Source organism: Colossoma macropomum, unplaced genomic scaffold, assembly GCF_904425465.1.
Source record: "Colossoma macropomum unplaced genomic scaffold, Colossoma_macropomum, whole genome shotgun sequence".
Taxonomy (NCBI): Eukaryota; Metazoa; Chordata; class Actinopteri; order Characiformes; family Serrasalmidae; genus Colossoma; species Colossoma macropomum.
This window is the reverse complement of record NW_023494787.1, coordinates 16,365,575-16,382,258: the sequence shown is the minus strand read 5'-3', so window position 1 is coordinate 16,382,258 and position 16,684 is coordinate 16,365,575. Positions and strand designations below refer to the sequence as shown.

Sequence of the window (16,684 nt, the reverse complement as noted above, 5' to 3'; positions counted from 1 at the left end):
AACTAAGTTGACCCTCTGTCGTCTAAGGGCATCTTCTCAATTTTTGCATGTCTTCTTAAATTTGGCACTTGCGTATAACATGATATCCATATATTTCATATCAAAATGCTCTCTTCGTCGCTACTTTCCAAAACCGCTGCAGCAACTTCAGAGGCTGTAAACATTTTGCACCCCATTTCAGATGTATCTCCGATGAAGCATATCTGACATGATGGGTGAGTCCTTCAAGATTTCCTGGGTGTCCATTAGTCATGTTTACACAAAGTGTTGATGGACACACGAATCCACCAATTACACATAGTGAGAGACAGGTGATGTGTATCTGTACCCCTCTTCATAGTCTCTCCTCATAAGTCTCATTTTGGATGTGAGTCACGTATGATTTTGCAATAAGATTTTGCAAATCAAAAGGGCTCCTCTGCAGATTCAGGAAATGTTGGAACTGTATTGCTGCACTGTATTATGGCAAAGATAGAGAAACATATACAGAAACAACGATGCACAGGCATAGACTCTAGAAGGTTAAGGCACAACTAATGTTTATTTGCTAAATTTAACATATTGGAAAAACATTAAATGGGTGCCTGTGTAAAAGCAAATAGGTTTTTTCTTCATTTTTTCCTATATGTAAAACTGAACAAATAAAGAGAAACTGTGCAGTAAACTTTACAGAAAGTGCCATATTTACCTTTCTTTCCTGTAGAGAATGTTTTAACATATTTTCACTTAGAAAATCAACAAAGCAACAATTTGACCAGTGGCAACTTTTGCATATGACTGTATGTTGCAGAAACATTGACATCATGCATAATGATAAATAAACTTTTTTTTTTTCATTTAAATTTTTGGGATAAGTTACAATAAACAGAACATGCTCCAAAGCGGCTAAAGACGACAGTATATGACAACACATATATCTGGCACGTCAAACCTTTGATCAAACCCTGCTTTTCTCTCTCATACTGGATGAAATTTTGCAAATGAGCTGCGGACAATCAGGGCTTCCCAGAGTTTCCCAAAATCATCTTAGCACAAAGATGATTCTTACATAGTAGAGAATCACACCTAACACTCACTCTACCATGCTTTTGGAGAACTGGGCCAGACGGTTGGTAACCAGTTCTGTCATGTGCTAAAATCCGATACTCGGAATGCCCCCTGATTGGGAGATATAATGGTTGAAAAAACAATTAATGTTTTCAAGATGTGTGACATTATTACTGTGAAGCACAGTGGAGGGGAAGCATCCAGGTCTGGAGCTGTTTTTCTTACAGTGGCTACATTTACATGCAAAGATTTTAGCCAATCCGATTGAATACATTCCAAGTGAAGATTAAGACTGAGGTGTTTATATGCTCACTCTACTAAACAGTCTGATGGAAAACCTCAGTTTACATGCTCACTACAAGTAATCTGATCCAAAATTATGCGCACGTGTAGAGAACCACTTAGTGTAGATGTTACCATGACAACGAGCATCACAGTCCAGTCAGAGTGAGACGGGCAGCATTAAGCTGTGTTTGTGTTTTAATTGCTTTAAAATGATCTCAGACTCAGGAAAACCTACTTCACGTGTACTTATTAAAGAAGGGCGAGAGGAAGACGTCGTGTTCTGAGACACATAAGATGGACGTCCGTCCCACTGCCGTCTTTTAAAGCTCAAAGCATAAACTTCGTCTTCTCTGCAGACCAGTTTCTGCTCCTGCCATGCTGAACGTTATAAACTTTCACTATGACACGACGTACATGCAGAACGTACTTAAACTTTCTGATTGGGAATGTAATCGGATACAGACATTTACATGGTTATTATTCTATTTAATGGATTATTCACAGGATTACCCACCTCATTCAGTTGGATAGAACTTGTATTCTGAATGGCGTCAACCGGACTAGTCTATTCTGATTGAGGTGTATACATGGACATATTCTATTCCGATTGGGATTATTAACGGATTATTAGGCTGCATGTAAACATGGCTAACAAACGACATCATACAAATGACATTTTGGACGTAAACCTGTAGAAATCTGCAAAGAAACTGCTCAAAGGATAGTGATCTGAAACACACATGCTCTTTACAAGAATACTTTACCTAAAAGAAACTGACATGATTAGCAACACTAACTAACTAACAAACACTAACTAACACAAGAAACTTAATACATTTTTAAGTATGGCACAAAAGTCCAAATACTTTTTGCAGCCACTGTACATACATAGGCACAGGAGCACACAGACTGTACTGACATGCTTATTCAATGAAGAAAAAAAGGCATACATTCCCTAATAGTCTACCTTGCACCAGCATGAATTGTAAACGAGTAGTTTGTTTGCTCCTCTGTGGGGCTACAGCATAACCTCACTTTCCAGCCGTCACTCAGCCAGACCGTCTCCCTGCGGAATTACTCGACATTGCAGATGGACGATGCAGGACTAGTTAGTGTGTTCGTTGCAGTGTTTCGGGGAATTTGACTCCACCAAATGTGTGTAAATAATGAATTATTTGAGAGAAACTCCGGAAAACTTGCTTCTTTTACATCGTCTCATTCCTCGTCCTCATTTAGGTCGCCGGAACCCGGCAAAGTCCAGACTAGGACTCCATTTGCAAAATGGGTGATTCTGGCGGGTTCATTAAACACTGAAATCCATGACTAATGACCTGAGAGAGAGTCTGACCAGGATGACCTCACAGCACTTTCACTATCAGCACACACACACACACAGAGTAGGGTGGATAGAGAGGAGGTTTGAGTTTATCTTGGTGATCATCTCCTTCAAGTCATTACTCACAGAGTCCAGGCAGCCAGATATGTGGCTTATTGCAACATAAACACATACAGTACTGTGCAAAAAGTCAGACCACTTTTTCATTTAATTTCTGTTTAATACTAACATCAACTACAAGTTATTTTTAGCCGCAAGAAAAAAGGCAGAAAGCTGCTACGGCTAAATATAATATTAATTTTCCAGTATTTATACCTTTATTACAGCTTCCTTTCATTTTAGCTGACTTGCTTTCAGTTTTTCAAATAAATCTGCTGGGATATTTTTCCACACCTCCAAAGTTCAGTCTTAGAAGTTGGTTACATTTTCTGCTTTTCACAATGCAAGTAATCCTGAACACATTCAATAATGTTGATGTCTGGACTCTGGGGTGGTCAGACTGTTGTTAAAAAATAATTTCTGTTCAATGTTAAAAATGAATAACTTCAAATGAATTGGGGTCTCTCACTTTAGCACAGTTCTGTATAGAGATGCACCATCAGAATTGGGCGATTTGGGCTCCAAACATGCAATCAGTAATTTTTCAATGTATTACTTTTAATTTTGACTGCTGTGTTGCATATCACTGCGGTTGAAACAAAACCTTGTAACTCCATTTTTGCCATTTTTCAGTTTTTGACATAGTGTAAAAATGCCTGTTGCCCTTTACATTGTGTGCAAATTCCTTAATGAACTGACCAAAGGAAATGGCCCAAAAACACTTTATGGGCCTGTTTGGTTCCATTGACATACATTAAAAATAAAGTAGGTGTTTTCCTTCTCCTGTAAAGTTATCATTTTGGAGATGTGATCTCCATTTTTGTCGTTTTTCAATTTTTGACAGAATTTGAAAATGCCTGTTGCTCTTTATATTGTGTATACATTTCATAAAGAATGGACTAAAAGGAAACAGCCCAAAAATGACTTGGAAAAATGTCTGGTTCCATTGACTTACATTAAAAGTAAAGTAGGTTTTTTTCTTCTTCTGTAAAGTTACCATTTTGGAGATACAAGGTTTTCTTCTGACAACAGCGAAATGTTGTTTTGATTTAAATACATGAACAAGTAGACAAACACACAAACCAACAATACAGATAACCTCACAGATAACCAAAGTGGTTGGTCCTTGCAGCTCTCACATGCTTCACATATTAATAATGAGTTGTAGTCCAGATCTGCTCTCTGGGCTGGGTTTTCCCCTATTGTACCTCTATCCCTGTCTCTGTACTCCTCTACCTCATCCTCTCTATTAGATGTATGTTTACACTGTGCCACTACCATACGCATTAATGAGCTGTCATATATTGTCTATGCTACTGCTATTGTCCATTACAGCTACGGTACTTTATCATTGCTTTAATTTCTTTCTTTCTTTCTTTTTTCCTTTCTTTTTTTGTTTTACGATGTGTCATTCCCTCTCCTTGTGTCTTTTTGTCTTCGTGCTGTATTTTTTCCCCCACCTGAACTCGTCCCTTTTACTTTGTGTGTGTATGTATTGGCATGCCTTATATGGTGTGAGTGGTCTGTATGAACCCACTCTTTTCCATCTATATGGTCCTGTCATCATGTGTGTCCGTGTCCACAACCCCACCCCCTTCCCCCACCCCTTTGTGCTCCATGTGTGCGTGTGTGTGTGTGGTGTGTGTGTGTGCTGGGTCCTGAAGTCCACCGCTGGAGGCTCGTAGCAGACTGCTCCTCAAATGCTCCAAGTGTGGGGTCATCTCCAGCACCGCTATGTCCAGCTCCACCGCCAGCAGCGCCATGTTAGTCTCATTCCACTCTTTCTCTCTTTCTCTCTCCCTCTATCTCTCTCTCTCTCTCTCTCTCTCATTGTCTGTCTTTCTTTCCACTCTCTTTCTCTTTCTCATTGTCTACTCTTGTTGTCTGCCTCTCTCTCTTTCTCTCTCTGTATCACTCTATCACACAGGCTCTCTCTTTCTCTTTCCTTCATCTCTCTCTTCCTCACCTTCTCCTTTTCTTTCTTTCATTCTTCCTTTCTTTCATTCTTCTTTCTTTCATTCTTCTTTCAGCTATACTAACACTGCTGACAGTAAGAAACTAGAAATCTTCAAAGAGCTGCTCTCTCTCTCTCCCACATACACACACACTCACTCTACTTCTCTCTCACACACACAAACACACACACACACATGGTCTGAGATGTCCGTTCTTTGAAGAGATAAAGAACCAGAGAGTGGGTGGAAGGTCACCTCTTGTTCTTTTGGGATTTTGAGAAAATTGGACTAATCTGTGGCTGTTTTTTTGCCAGCAGAGTCGTGTTATTGAAATAATAATGGAATTACGGATATCTTTCCTCCATCATCTCCGTCTCTTTCTGTCATCTTCTTAATCATGTCTTCATCGTTTGAATCAAAATGTGTGTGTGAGTTGTTGTGTGTGTGGTTTCTTCATCTCTAACAATCCGATGTGGACTATTTAGCTTACATTTCCATACGTCTGTCTATCTGTCTGTCCGTCTCTCTATCTGTCTGTCTATTGTTTCGTTCTCTCTTTCTCTCTCTGTCATTCTCTCTCTCTTTTCACTTTCATTGGTAATGAACTGAAAGTGGGTTGTCTGTCCCCTGTCAGTTAAGCCCATTTACACTCAGGATATGGACTCAGTGCAGCGTGAACACACTAAATTGGTGTCAGACACCATGGCTAACCAGCATGAACCCAGTCCCGCAACCCTCCCCCCACTCTACCCCCAACTTCCACTGAGACAAACTGAGTGGATTTCTGTCCGACAGCCCTTACTGATGACGGACATTTACCTGAGCATGTTCCACGTCAAACTGAGGCAGAAATTAAGTATTGCATACTTAATTACTTAATACCAGGGATGTCTAATTGCCCTGCCTGTGCTCTGCCCACAAATGAGCTCTTACGGGTTGGACAAGCTTTACAGAACATGGGCAGAACTCTCATTTGACCTAATGAGAAATTGTAGAACACATCTTCGTTGTTGTTACAATATTTTGATTAGCTATTGCAACAGCAATTTTAAACTGGAAACAAGAGATGCCTGAAGGAGAGCGCATGTGTCTACAGTGGTGCTTAAAAGTTTGAATTGTCTATATTTCTGCATGACATTGACCTAAAACTGAAAAGTGAAGTCCTAATAGTAGACAAAAAGAACCAATTTAAACAAATGAGACAAAAATATTAGACTTGGTCACTTATTTATTGAGCAAAATGATCCAATATTATGTATCTGTGAGTGTCAAATGTATGTGAACCTTTGCTTTCAGTATCTGGTGTGACTCCTATGTGCAGCAATAACTGCAATGAAATGTTGCCAGTACGTGTTGATTAGTCCTGCACATCAGCTTGGTGGAATTTTAGTCCATTTCTCTGTACAAAACAGCTTCAACTCTGTTATGTTGGTGGGTTTCCTCCCATGAACTGCTTGCTTCAGGTCCTTCATCAACATTTCTGTAGGATTAAGGTCAGGACTTTGACTTGGCCATTCCAAAACATTCACTTTATTCTTCTTTAACCATTCTTTGGCAAAATGACTTGTGTGTTTAGGGTTGTTTTCTTGCTGCATGACCCAGGTTCTCTTGAGAAATCTCCTTTGTTCGTGCCATGATACACTTCCACAAACACATGTTGTGAAAACCAGACTGTGACTTCTTTAAATCAAACAGGCTGGTCACTCACATCTAATTGCCATCCAATTGACTGAAAACATCTAATTTTACCTTTGAATTAGGACTGCAGACATTAGTTAGGTCTTGGGGTCAGAATGTCTCTAAAAACTACACTTATATAAACCACATTGTTTACGCCACCTATATAACCACATTGTTTGAGAGGGTTGCCCGAAGTAAGCCTCTGCTGTCAAGTACCAACAAACTCGGATGCCTACAGTTTGCAAGACGTTACTGGAACTAGCAGTGACACCATGTTCTACTCTTAAATGAGACCAAAATAGAGGTTTTTGGCAACAAACACCAGAGGTGAGTTAGGGGTAGACATAAAGATAGCCATGCAGAGAAGTATCTCATCCCCCCTGTGCAGTATGATGGAAGATCTGATACACTGTGTGGCTGTTTTTCTTCTAAAGGCCCTGGGCAACTTATTCGCAAAACCTGACCGGGTCAGCCAGGAAGCTTAAACTGGGTCGTGGTCGGATTTTTCAGCAAGACAGTGATCCAAAGCACACCTCAAAATCCACACAAACATGGTTCACTGACCACAAAATCAAGGCTGTGCCTTGGCCATCTCAGTCCTATGCCCTTAACCCCACAGAAAATCTGTGGGATGACCTAAAGAAGACCTCAGCTGTGTTAACCCTCCATGCAGTATGTGAAGAGAATCTGAGAATCTGTACTGAGGAATGGTCTCAGTTCCATCACCATGTGTTCTCCAGTCTCATTAAGCATTATAGGAGAAGACTCAGAGCTGTTATCTTTGCAGAAAGTAGCTGCACAAGGGAGTAAGTGAAGGGGTATTATTTTTATTTTTTAATATTTAGAAGTCACAGATTTCTTGGTAAGATTTAGTTTTATTCTTTAAATCATTGTACTTCAAATAAAGCTTAGATTTTTGTTAATATTTTGGGTAACACTTTACTGTAGGGTTCAGTTCATAAGGCTACATGACACCTATATAAGTTTGGCATGACAACTGACATAACCCTACACAAATGTTTATAAATACTTATTCCAAAACGCATCATCTGTCACGAAGGCTACTTTAGAAAACTTTGATCAAAATTGGCAGATGTAACCTTCATAGCAAATTACACCTACTGGGATAAGCATTTATAAACATTTATGTAGGGTTATGTCAGTTGACATGACAAGCTTATGCAGCTGTCATATAGCCTTATGAACAGAACCCTACACTAAAGTGTTGCCATATTTTGAGGGCTTTATAATTTGAATGAAAGATCAAAAGGATCAGCATAAAGAATATTTTTCTAACCTGTTTTGCTCATGTTTATCAGGGGTGCCAACACATTAATAAGATGTAGAATTTAGGACGCCATCGACCTGGATTAGCCTTATCGAGAGGAGTGAAATTTACTTCTGCAGGGTTACAAATGCAATGAAATGAATAAAATGTATAAATTTTAGCACCATACAGTAAATAGATCAAAGAACAGTTTGAAATATTAGTGTGAAAAATCTTAACATCTACCTGATACTGATCTTTTTTTTTATTTATTTATTTATTTTATTTTTTTTTGGCAGTTGTCTGCTGATACTGATACTTTGATATCATTGTGCATCTCTAATGGAAACTCAATGTTATATTGTGACTCCAAACAAAATAACTGCCATTTCTCATGAGGTCATTTGTGTTCTGTAAAGCTTGTCCAGACTACACTCTCAAAGCATATGGTGCCACTAAGGGTTCTTTTCCTGATGCCGTAGAACAGGGGTGTTTAATTAAAATTTAATAAGGTCCAGTTAGAGAAAATTTCCTCAAGCAAAGGTCTGGAACATCATAGTGTCTAACTTGCATTATGATTCAGTGCCATATACTATACACTGAAGTAGCCTAGTAGGTATATCAACATCTTAAACAGTCAACAACTGAATGTCAAATCAAATAAAGTGAAATTTAGTAATATTTCAACAACATTTATTGTCAGTTTTCTCTTTTAGAGCACGGCATGTGAAATAACTTCCCTTTGACTCACTTTCTTCTCCGACTGCTGTTTCTTGCCTTGTCCCTCCCGTGTGTGCGTCACTCACTCATGTCTCAGCGCTCATCGTAATGCACAGATCTGATTGACTGAGTAATGTCACATGTGATATTTACAATGCATGCGATTGGTCTGAGAGTTTCCCGGGCCCCTAAAGCGGTACCGTAAAGGCTAGATTAAAATAAGACCACCCGGTCGAAATTAAATAATTCTCCATAGTTTACTGGTTATAGGTCCAGGTCCGCATAGGACAGCGTCTGGGTCCGCACTCGGACCGCGGTCCACCTATTAGTGACCTCTGCCATAGAAGCACCATATTTGTTCCTTAATTAACCTATTTTGGCACCTTTATTTTTAAGAGTGCTCTAACACACCAACTGGTAACTGATAACTAAGTGCTGATTCAGAGTTGAATCAGGTGTGTTTGAGCAGGAAATCACCAAACTGTGTTGGACACTCGCCATCCAGGCCCGTAGCTGGGTTCCTGTGCTATACACAGAGCAACAGATAATGGGGAAGTTAAACTGAATGTTAATCCAGTGCTCTAGTCAGATTTTGCAGACCACTAACTTTATATTGTTAACTTTAAATATCCCTATGAATGAGTGTTTGTGAAGATCAATAAATTGTGTAAAGGAGCAAAAAGAAAGACAGTTGTGCTTCGTGTTTATGTGAGTGAGTGATGTGTGTGCTTAGTTTTTGTGTTTTTGTGAACATTCACTTCACCAGTCATCACCTCCCAAACCAGTGCTGAATGCTGACGAATATTTGGAGCTAAAATTAGACTGTATCTATTACTGCAGGGGTGTAAATCTGTACCCTCCCACTGATTCAGTTCACTTATGAGTCATTATGAAATGATTCAGTGCATCATGAAATCTCAGATTTCACTATGTGTCATTTTTATTGGATTATTTTTGTATGAGTTAGAATTATTTTTAAAAATACTGAATATACAAACTATTTACATCTAATTCCTCCAAACATAGAAAATAGAAACATTTGCAAAATTTTATATATGAAAATATATAAAATGGCGCATACTTTATTGCATTTTATTATAATCAGTTAATCAATGTAATATTCCATAATCAGTCACAATACTCTGATTCATTTTTACACCCCTCTCTTTTAAACAGTTCCAGACTAATAGTACTTTGCTATGTGCTGATGTGTGGTGAATGAATATGTAGGTGGTCATGCTGTGTGCTGTGTGTATACAGGGCGTCATTATGGAGCTCGTGTGTGGTGCTCCCCCTGCTGGCGCTCACGTGGATGTCGGCAGTGTTAGCCATCACGGACCGCCGCTCCACTCTCTTCCAGGTGCTCTTTGCTGTCTTCGACTCTGTCCAAGGCTTCGTCATCATCACTGTCCACTGTGCCATGCGCCGAGAGGTCAGTGAGCGTCTTTTGTTATAAATCAGAAACTATATAAGCATAATCACACTGCCATGTTGGTGTGGATGATAAGGAGCTCAAGATAAGCTAAGTAATAATTTATGTCATAGTAGGTAGTTAGATGTGGGATATTAGTGGTCAAACTGTCTCTAGTATCAGATCTCAGAGGTTTGGGTTAGATAAGGATGAGAAGAGATGAAAATGTGTTATAATTTAATGTCTTAAATTTATAACATACGTAAAGACCACTGATGAGATTAATTTTGTGAAACACTGCCAGGATCTTCATAAATCACCTATCCCAGATCATATGCTGTCCGTTATGACTCATAATTTGAGATTTAACTTGTCCACTAATTCAAAACTCCAGGCTTTTTACTCTTTGATTATTATATTATGAGACCTGTCATCCTTGAATCTGTGTGTGGAAGCTGTGATTTGGGCCATAAATGGGCTTTTCTTATTAATTATAACCATTGAGAGTTCATTGAGGGCAGATTTGCTGTGGTCGTTTGTGGTCATATGTAGGCTTTTACATATCTGTAACTGGAGCTAATCCTTAAGAAGTGTATTTAGCAGTGAGGATCTAAGCCTACCACTGTAATCCTCTTGTCAGACAGTACTTATTATTTTTATAATTCAGCCGTAGATTTTAAAAAATGAACTACAGAGGACACAAAAACAGTCTACTTAATTCATTAAACCTTAAGGGTGCATATGTGAGTAAACACTTCAATTCCCAAGTTTCAGACAGAAGATCAGTGAAGTACACCTCTCTAAATATCTCCCTGTTTGTCTGTCTGTTATATGCAAAAGTTTGAGTGCCTATCTGATTTCTCAAAGAGATGTTTCAACATTAATAACTGTGTAATAAGTCTGGCGTTTAAGGGTTTACATTGATTGATGTGGCTTATGGATAATTCTACTGTAGTAAAGTGTACCAAACTCTAACAAATGATCCTGTGTATAAATCCATTGTGGCTGGTTTGGAAGCTAAAAATTTGTGTAATATCTCAAATAAAGACCTTCAGTTAACTTTCCCACTCAACCAAAAAAACCCAGTGAAAAGTTAAAAAAGCAATAAATATTCTTAACTTGGGTTTTTCTTTTGAAGATTTTGAGTTATTCGCTTTAGATTTCTGTGATCAAAATGATTCTTACTTTCTTTAGCACTCCAGCTGTGTCTGTCTGAACTGGACCTTATAAGTTATTTATTTGGCAGATGGGAAACAGCATATATGCGAGAAGTGCTGCATAGAACCACTGTTAAAAGAGTTCTTTAAAGAACGGTATATAAGTGGTTTTCCATCATAGAGAAGAGCCATTTGACCATGCATATAACTATTCATACATTCAGGAGTTCTTGTTTCTATATAGAATCATTGCTTTTACTAAAGAACACTTGAAGACCCATTTTTATAAGTGTACACAAGCCCTCTTTTAACCTTGTTTGTCAGGCCTACAGAATAAGCCAGATAAGTCTTAGGAAGGAAGGAAAGAAAGAAAGAAGGAAAGACAGACAAACAATAAAAATGACCTTGTGTAGTCTCTTTCTGCAGGCCTCCTCGTGGGCATTCCGCCAGCAGAATAGAAATCAATTTAGATTTTTTTTTTTTTATTAATATAATCAGGTAAAATCGCGTCTTATGGCTACTGTGAGAAAGGTTAATGGTGGCATCTTCCTCCTTCACTTTGACATCTGTGAGGGTATCCTGTATATTTGTTCTGTGTATCGATATTTATCAGGCTGCATGATGAGCTGCACTAAGATGCCCTGCTTACTAGTGCTTCAATAACTTCAGCCCTCCTGTCTCCTGTCAGTTCCAGCATAAAGATTTCACATACCTAGATGCTAAAATTCAGACATCACATGAGATGAGGAAGAGAACTCTCTGCAGAGAGTTTGCGGAGATGATTATGTTGGTCCCTGCATGGCAGAATATCATTTTAGGAAATAATCATTTTAGGAAATTGATTATTGATGTTGTTTCCCACTGTGAAATTTCTTCTTCGAGTCAGTTTACGTTTGTCACACTGATGCGAGGTGTAATACCACTTTTTTTTTTTCCTTTCAGAAGGCTAGGACTCTTTTACTGCCCTGTTGCGGCTCCACAGCAGAAATAGATTTTTATGTAAAAATAAAATAATCCACCTTTACAGTAAAATAAATCTCTGCTGATCGTTCAACGCAGTTTTAACAATAAATGGTCTTAAATGCTGGAGTTAATGTATAACTACTAATTCACCAATTTCAACCCTGAAGGTTGGTGAGCAGACTGTCACCATAGCAACGCAGATAACAATCTTGCCTAGCTAGTAGCTAACAAAAAAGCAAAGAGAAAGATTTAAGAAGAACATCAATAAGGACTCATTTGCATTTATAAACACTCCAGCTGGTTTCCTGATACGTTTAACCTGCAACAAGAAACTGTCAAACACCAAAAACCTGCAAAGCTGAAATCAGCTTCTCGTTCACCAGCCTCTTGTTCGAATTTTCTTGTTCCACCTTAAATGGTGCAGCAGTTAAGGTGGAATAGGAAAATTAGAACAAGAAGCTGGTGAATGAGAAGCTGACTTCAGCCTTGTAAAACGTCGAACATTGAGAGACATTTTACAAGAACCTATTCCAGTTTTGCGGAAAAGTTTTCTGCTGGAGATGCAAGAAAAACGGCTATAGCTGAGCTAAAGCTTAAAGCAGAGCAAAGATTTTTGTTTAGATTACATTTTTTAGCCTATACTAACAAACTAGCACATACTGAGACATATTTACAGCAAGATGGTAACATGGACATAAAATGTTATGGCTTCCAAAGTGGTTTCATTTTTGTTGAAAGGACAAAATGGCTCTTCTTAGCATTTGTGTTGCCAACCTCTGACTAAGTGTATTCATAAGCCCAGTGCAACCCAACTGAAGCTGTTAACAGTTAACACATACTCAAAAAGTCAGAAGCTTTTCAAATACTGTGGCTCTAAGAGTAAAGCATTCAGCACGCATGAAACCCGTGATCTGCTGTTAATGAGTACATGCATTTGCAGTCTAATTAGGTGATGTGTGAATGCTTGGTTTTCAGAGAAACTGAAAGTAATGGAATATCAGCAGCATTTTTAAATGTCCATGGAGCACATTGTAGCTCAGCTTAACCACAGAGGGATTATGAGGATTGGTGAATAATAATAATTGATTCAGATAGCGGCGGCTTCCCTTCATGGTTTTCCCCACATGCCACCGTCAGTGTGGCCTTACTCACAATGCACCAGCCTTTGATCCAATTCCCTAGCACGTGCTAAATTGAATTTCACATATCGGGCAAATCACAAAATACAGATTTAGTTGCGACGGGAAATAGAAGTGCTAAGTTGCGAGGCCTTATATGTTAAATCAATATCAAAAACTGGGGGATTAGAATAAAATAAATCCTGGAATTATTTTAGTAAATATATGAAAATCCCTCCCAAGGATTTGATGTAATCCCTAATAGCTTTAGCATAACAAGAGAACGGAGCGCAGCCTAGCAAGTGCTGCAGAATCACACACGGCCCACCCGGTTTGATGTGTGAATTACACACAGTTAAGTGGCAGAGTCAACAAAGGAGAGGAAGCGATGGCAATTAGCACTGAGGATGACAGAGAGAGGTTGTGAAATGGTGCAGTTTGGAGAGTTAGACAGAGAGACAGAGAGAGATACACTTTAAAACATGCTGTTGAGTATTCATCCTACAAGCTCAGAGCTCTGACTCAATAGGCAGTCAGTCATACCAAATGTTAGAGCTGAATCAGAGAATGAGACCGCCTTTCTGTGGCTGTGTAGGCTAGTGTTTCCTTCACATACTAATCTGCGCTGTGTGTGTGTGTGTCTGTGTGTGGTTTTTGGGCTATAAATTTCTGTCAGTGTTGCAGTCAGTGAATAGCACTGCTGCATCACAACCCATGCTAAATTAAGTGTGAAAGAACAGATTTCATAAAGGCTGGAGAGTGGATGTACATTCACTGTATAATTAAATGTATTTAGACTATGTGAAGGAGGGTGTTCACTGCTAAAAATGTGACATCTTGGCAAATTAAGCCATCTTAGTGGGGAATTCCACCTTTTTTTTTCAAGAGTTCTGCATAATTCAATCGTTATAATTTCAACAAAGTCATTCAGAGTGCTTTGATGTGAAATGCTCTGTTCTAGAGAAACTTATAGAGTCAGAATTGTTCACAGTGGTGGTGATAGGAACCAGACTGGCAATTTTAGATAGTAAGTAAAATGATTATATTTGTGTTGTAGACATCACGACCCTTGAGTCGTATAACCACCGTAGCAAAAAAATCTCAACAACTGAATTACACAGAAATTTTGCAAAATCAGTGGAATTCCACTTTAAATCTAGTCGATATATCTAGTATTTCTCATTATGAATTTGTTGTAAGATTATTTAAGATCATGGAGCTTATTTTTAGTTGTTGTAAATAATTTTATCTGGTGAAATGATCTTCAATTGCTAGAAAAATTGTGTCACTTTATTTGGATAGTCCCCCAGTATATGATCTATAGATGTTCAAATTATAATGATCTGTCTTGTGAAAAGTCAGTTGATTCTCAGCAGTGTTGGGGTGAGGCTTAGGACCTTTGTGAGGGTTAGGTATAGGTTTTAGGTTGAGGTTAAAGTTAGGGTTAAGGAAAATAAGATGAATTTAATAGATAATCAGCTTAATGTAAGTTAAATGCAGGAGAAGCATCTATGAAGCTTCTACAGTGAGCTATTCAAATAAAGTGTTACCAAAAATTGTGCTTGTTTCAGAAATGACATTGATCATTTCAATGATATTTCAATGGCAATCTCATAATGAGAAATATTCAATGTGTCAACTCAAAAAGATGCTTTTACTTGTGAAGATGCCATTTTTTAAATTGTAATGAAAAAAGTGGCTGCATTCAAAGCCATGTACCAATATGCTGTTCACTCTCTTTAATAATGGTTCTTCAAAGGTTCTTCACTGAAAGCAATGGTTATATATAGAACTGTAAACATGCAAAGAACTATTTGAATGCATGAATAATTCTTTGTATGGTTAAATGGCTAGTTCAAACTATGGTCCCAGAGTAAGAAAAAAACAAAAAACTTCATTTAAAAAATGAAACCTTTTACAAGGTTTTACACAGATTTTACAAGGATCAATCCAAGGATCATCCATTAGGGTACTTTCTATTTGAAGGAGGCTGTCCCAAACCCTAAACCCTCAACTATCAACTTTTTTAATACTTATTTTCATGAGTTTAATTTTTGAATAAAAAAAAAAAAACTTTTCAAAAAACACTTTCTTTTACTTTCTTGTGTTCATTACCGAAACACAGTTTTAGTCTTATTTTAGCCACACCCGTGCGTTTTAGAGCAGGAAGTGGGACTGCATCCCTGTCCCTCATGGCCACATGGTGAGCAGTTAGATCCCATTGTTCTGAAGTAAATGTATGCTAAAGTCTGAAAATCAGTGTGAATTAAGAATTGCCACTATTTCTGCAATTAATGTATTAATGTATGTTATGATTTTATGTGTGTACAATCGTTCAAAGCTTTGTTTGCTAGACTTTTTCTGGCTAGCATTTTTGAGTTCTGCTCAAACTGATCTAAAATTGTCATTAATGAAACAGTCACTACTGAAATGTGTTTTGAACTCCCAATTCATTAGGATGAGCCATATGATTTTATAAAGAATCTTTTTAAATGGTTCTATATAGCACCAACGTTCCAGCTGTTGTTCTGCTATGGGTTCTGGTACCTTTTTAGTTGCTGAACCGAACCTGTTTTGATAAGACCATACTAAATTAATGCACTTACAGTGGCATACTATTTCTGACGTGCTATTTATTATGGTATTATGAAGCTTTGGACGCAGCCATTATAAGCTATCGCCAGTTTAAAGCAGGATGAGGCTTATTAGTTACTCCACTGGCATTTTGCTTTATTATCCTTTAAGTGTTTCCGTGTCCAGTCAGCTTCCAATGGCTCTGTCGTTTATTTATCTTGGGCAGGAAAAAGACATTTTGTCACTGTGCACAGACCACAGAAACAGATTTTTATGGAAGAGGCCCAAAATCTTCATGCAAATAAATGGCAACCTGTTACTAGGGTTACGCCATCGTCACTGGATACCACTTGTTGTTAGCTCCGGCGGGGGGGGGGGCGTGTCCTTAGTTCTCTCATTATGTAAGATCTTAAGGGACGTGTAAACACTGACTATGTGAATTGTTTGCCACTCAGGAATATAAACTCATATCAGAGTTTTATTAGAAATCTCATCTGCTTGCCCTCCCTCCATTGCTACACTAACTAGATTAAAGTGATAGATTCTCCCGGGTAAGACAAGCCTGCCTCCATCTTAAAGATACTTATGATTATTATTATCTCTGTGTTAGCAATCAGCAGGGCTGTGGAAAGCATTGTTTATGCTTTTCTGTCTGCTGGTTATTTCCCTCTGTTTATTTGAGAGCTCCAGTAGCAGAATGTTCTGTTGCAATGTCCTGGTGGACCTATAACAAGGACAGACTGAAATGAATACAGGGTGTAATAAACAATGGATAATGAAAATATTCTGATCAGACGTAATTAGCAGATAGTGCCTGGAGAATAGAAAAGGGTGGGTGTCTTGCTCGGAGTACACAAGAAGCAATTATGCTCATGTATCGGCGAGAAAGGCAGTGTAATATTTTACTCCCCCTACTATTTAGGCTTTGTCCTTCTCTGTTTTTCGGATGTAGTGTGATTAAATAAAAGTAGTTTAATTGGAAAGACATTGTGTTCTGCCTGTTTCTGTGTGAAGTCTTGTTAAGACCTAAAAAACCCACCCTGCTCTATTGTGCTGACTAGTGTTTGGCAGT

At 38.3% G+C, this 16,684-nt stretch overlaps 1 protein-coding gene across 1 annotated transcript in view; it reads left to right on the top strand.

Moving 5' to 3' along the window:
- Positions 1–16,684, top strand: part of adgrb2 (adhesion G protein-coupled receptor B2) — a 433,057-nt gene that overhangs the window by 373,567 nt on the left and 42,806 nt on the right. The window contains exons 24-25 of the mRNA XM_036566254.1: positions 4,432–4,530; positions 9,650–9,821. Coding sequence (XP_036422147.1) covers positions 4,432–4,530; positions 9,650–9,821 — 271 coding nt within the window. The remainder of the gene's footprint in view (positions 1–4,431; positions 4,531–9,649; positions 9,822–16,684) is intronic.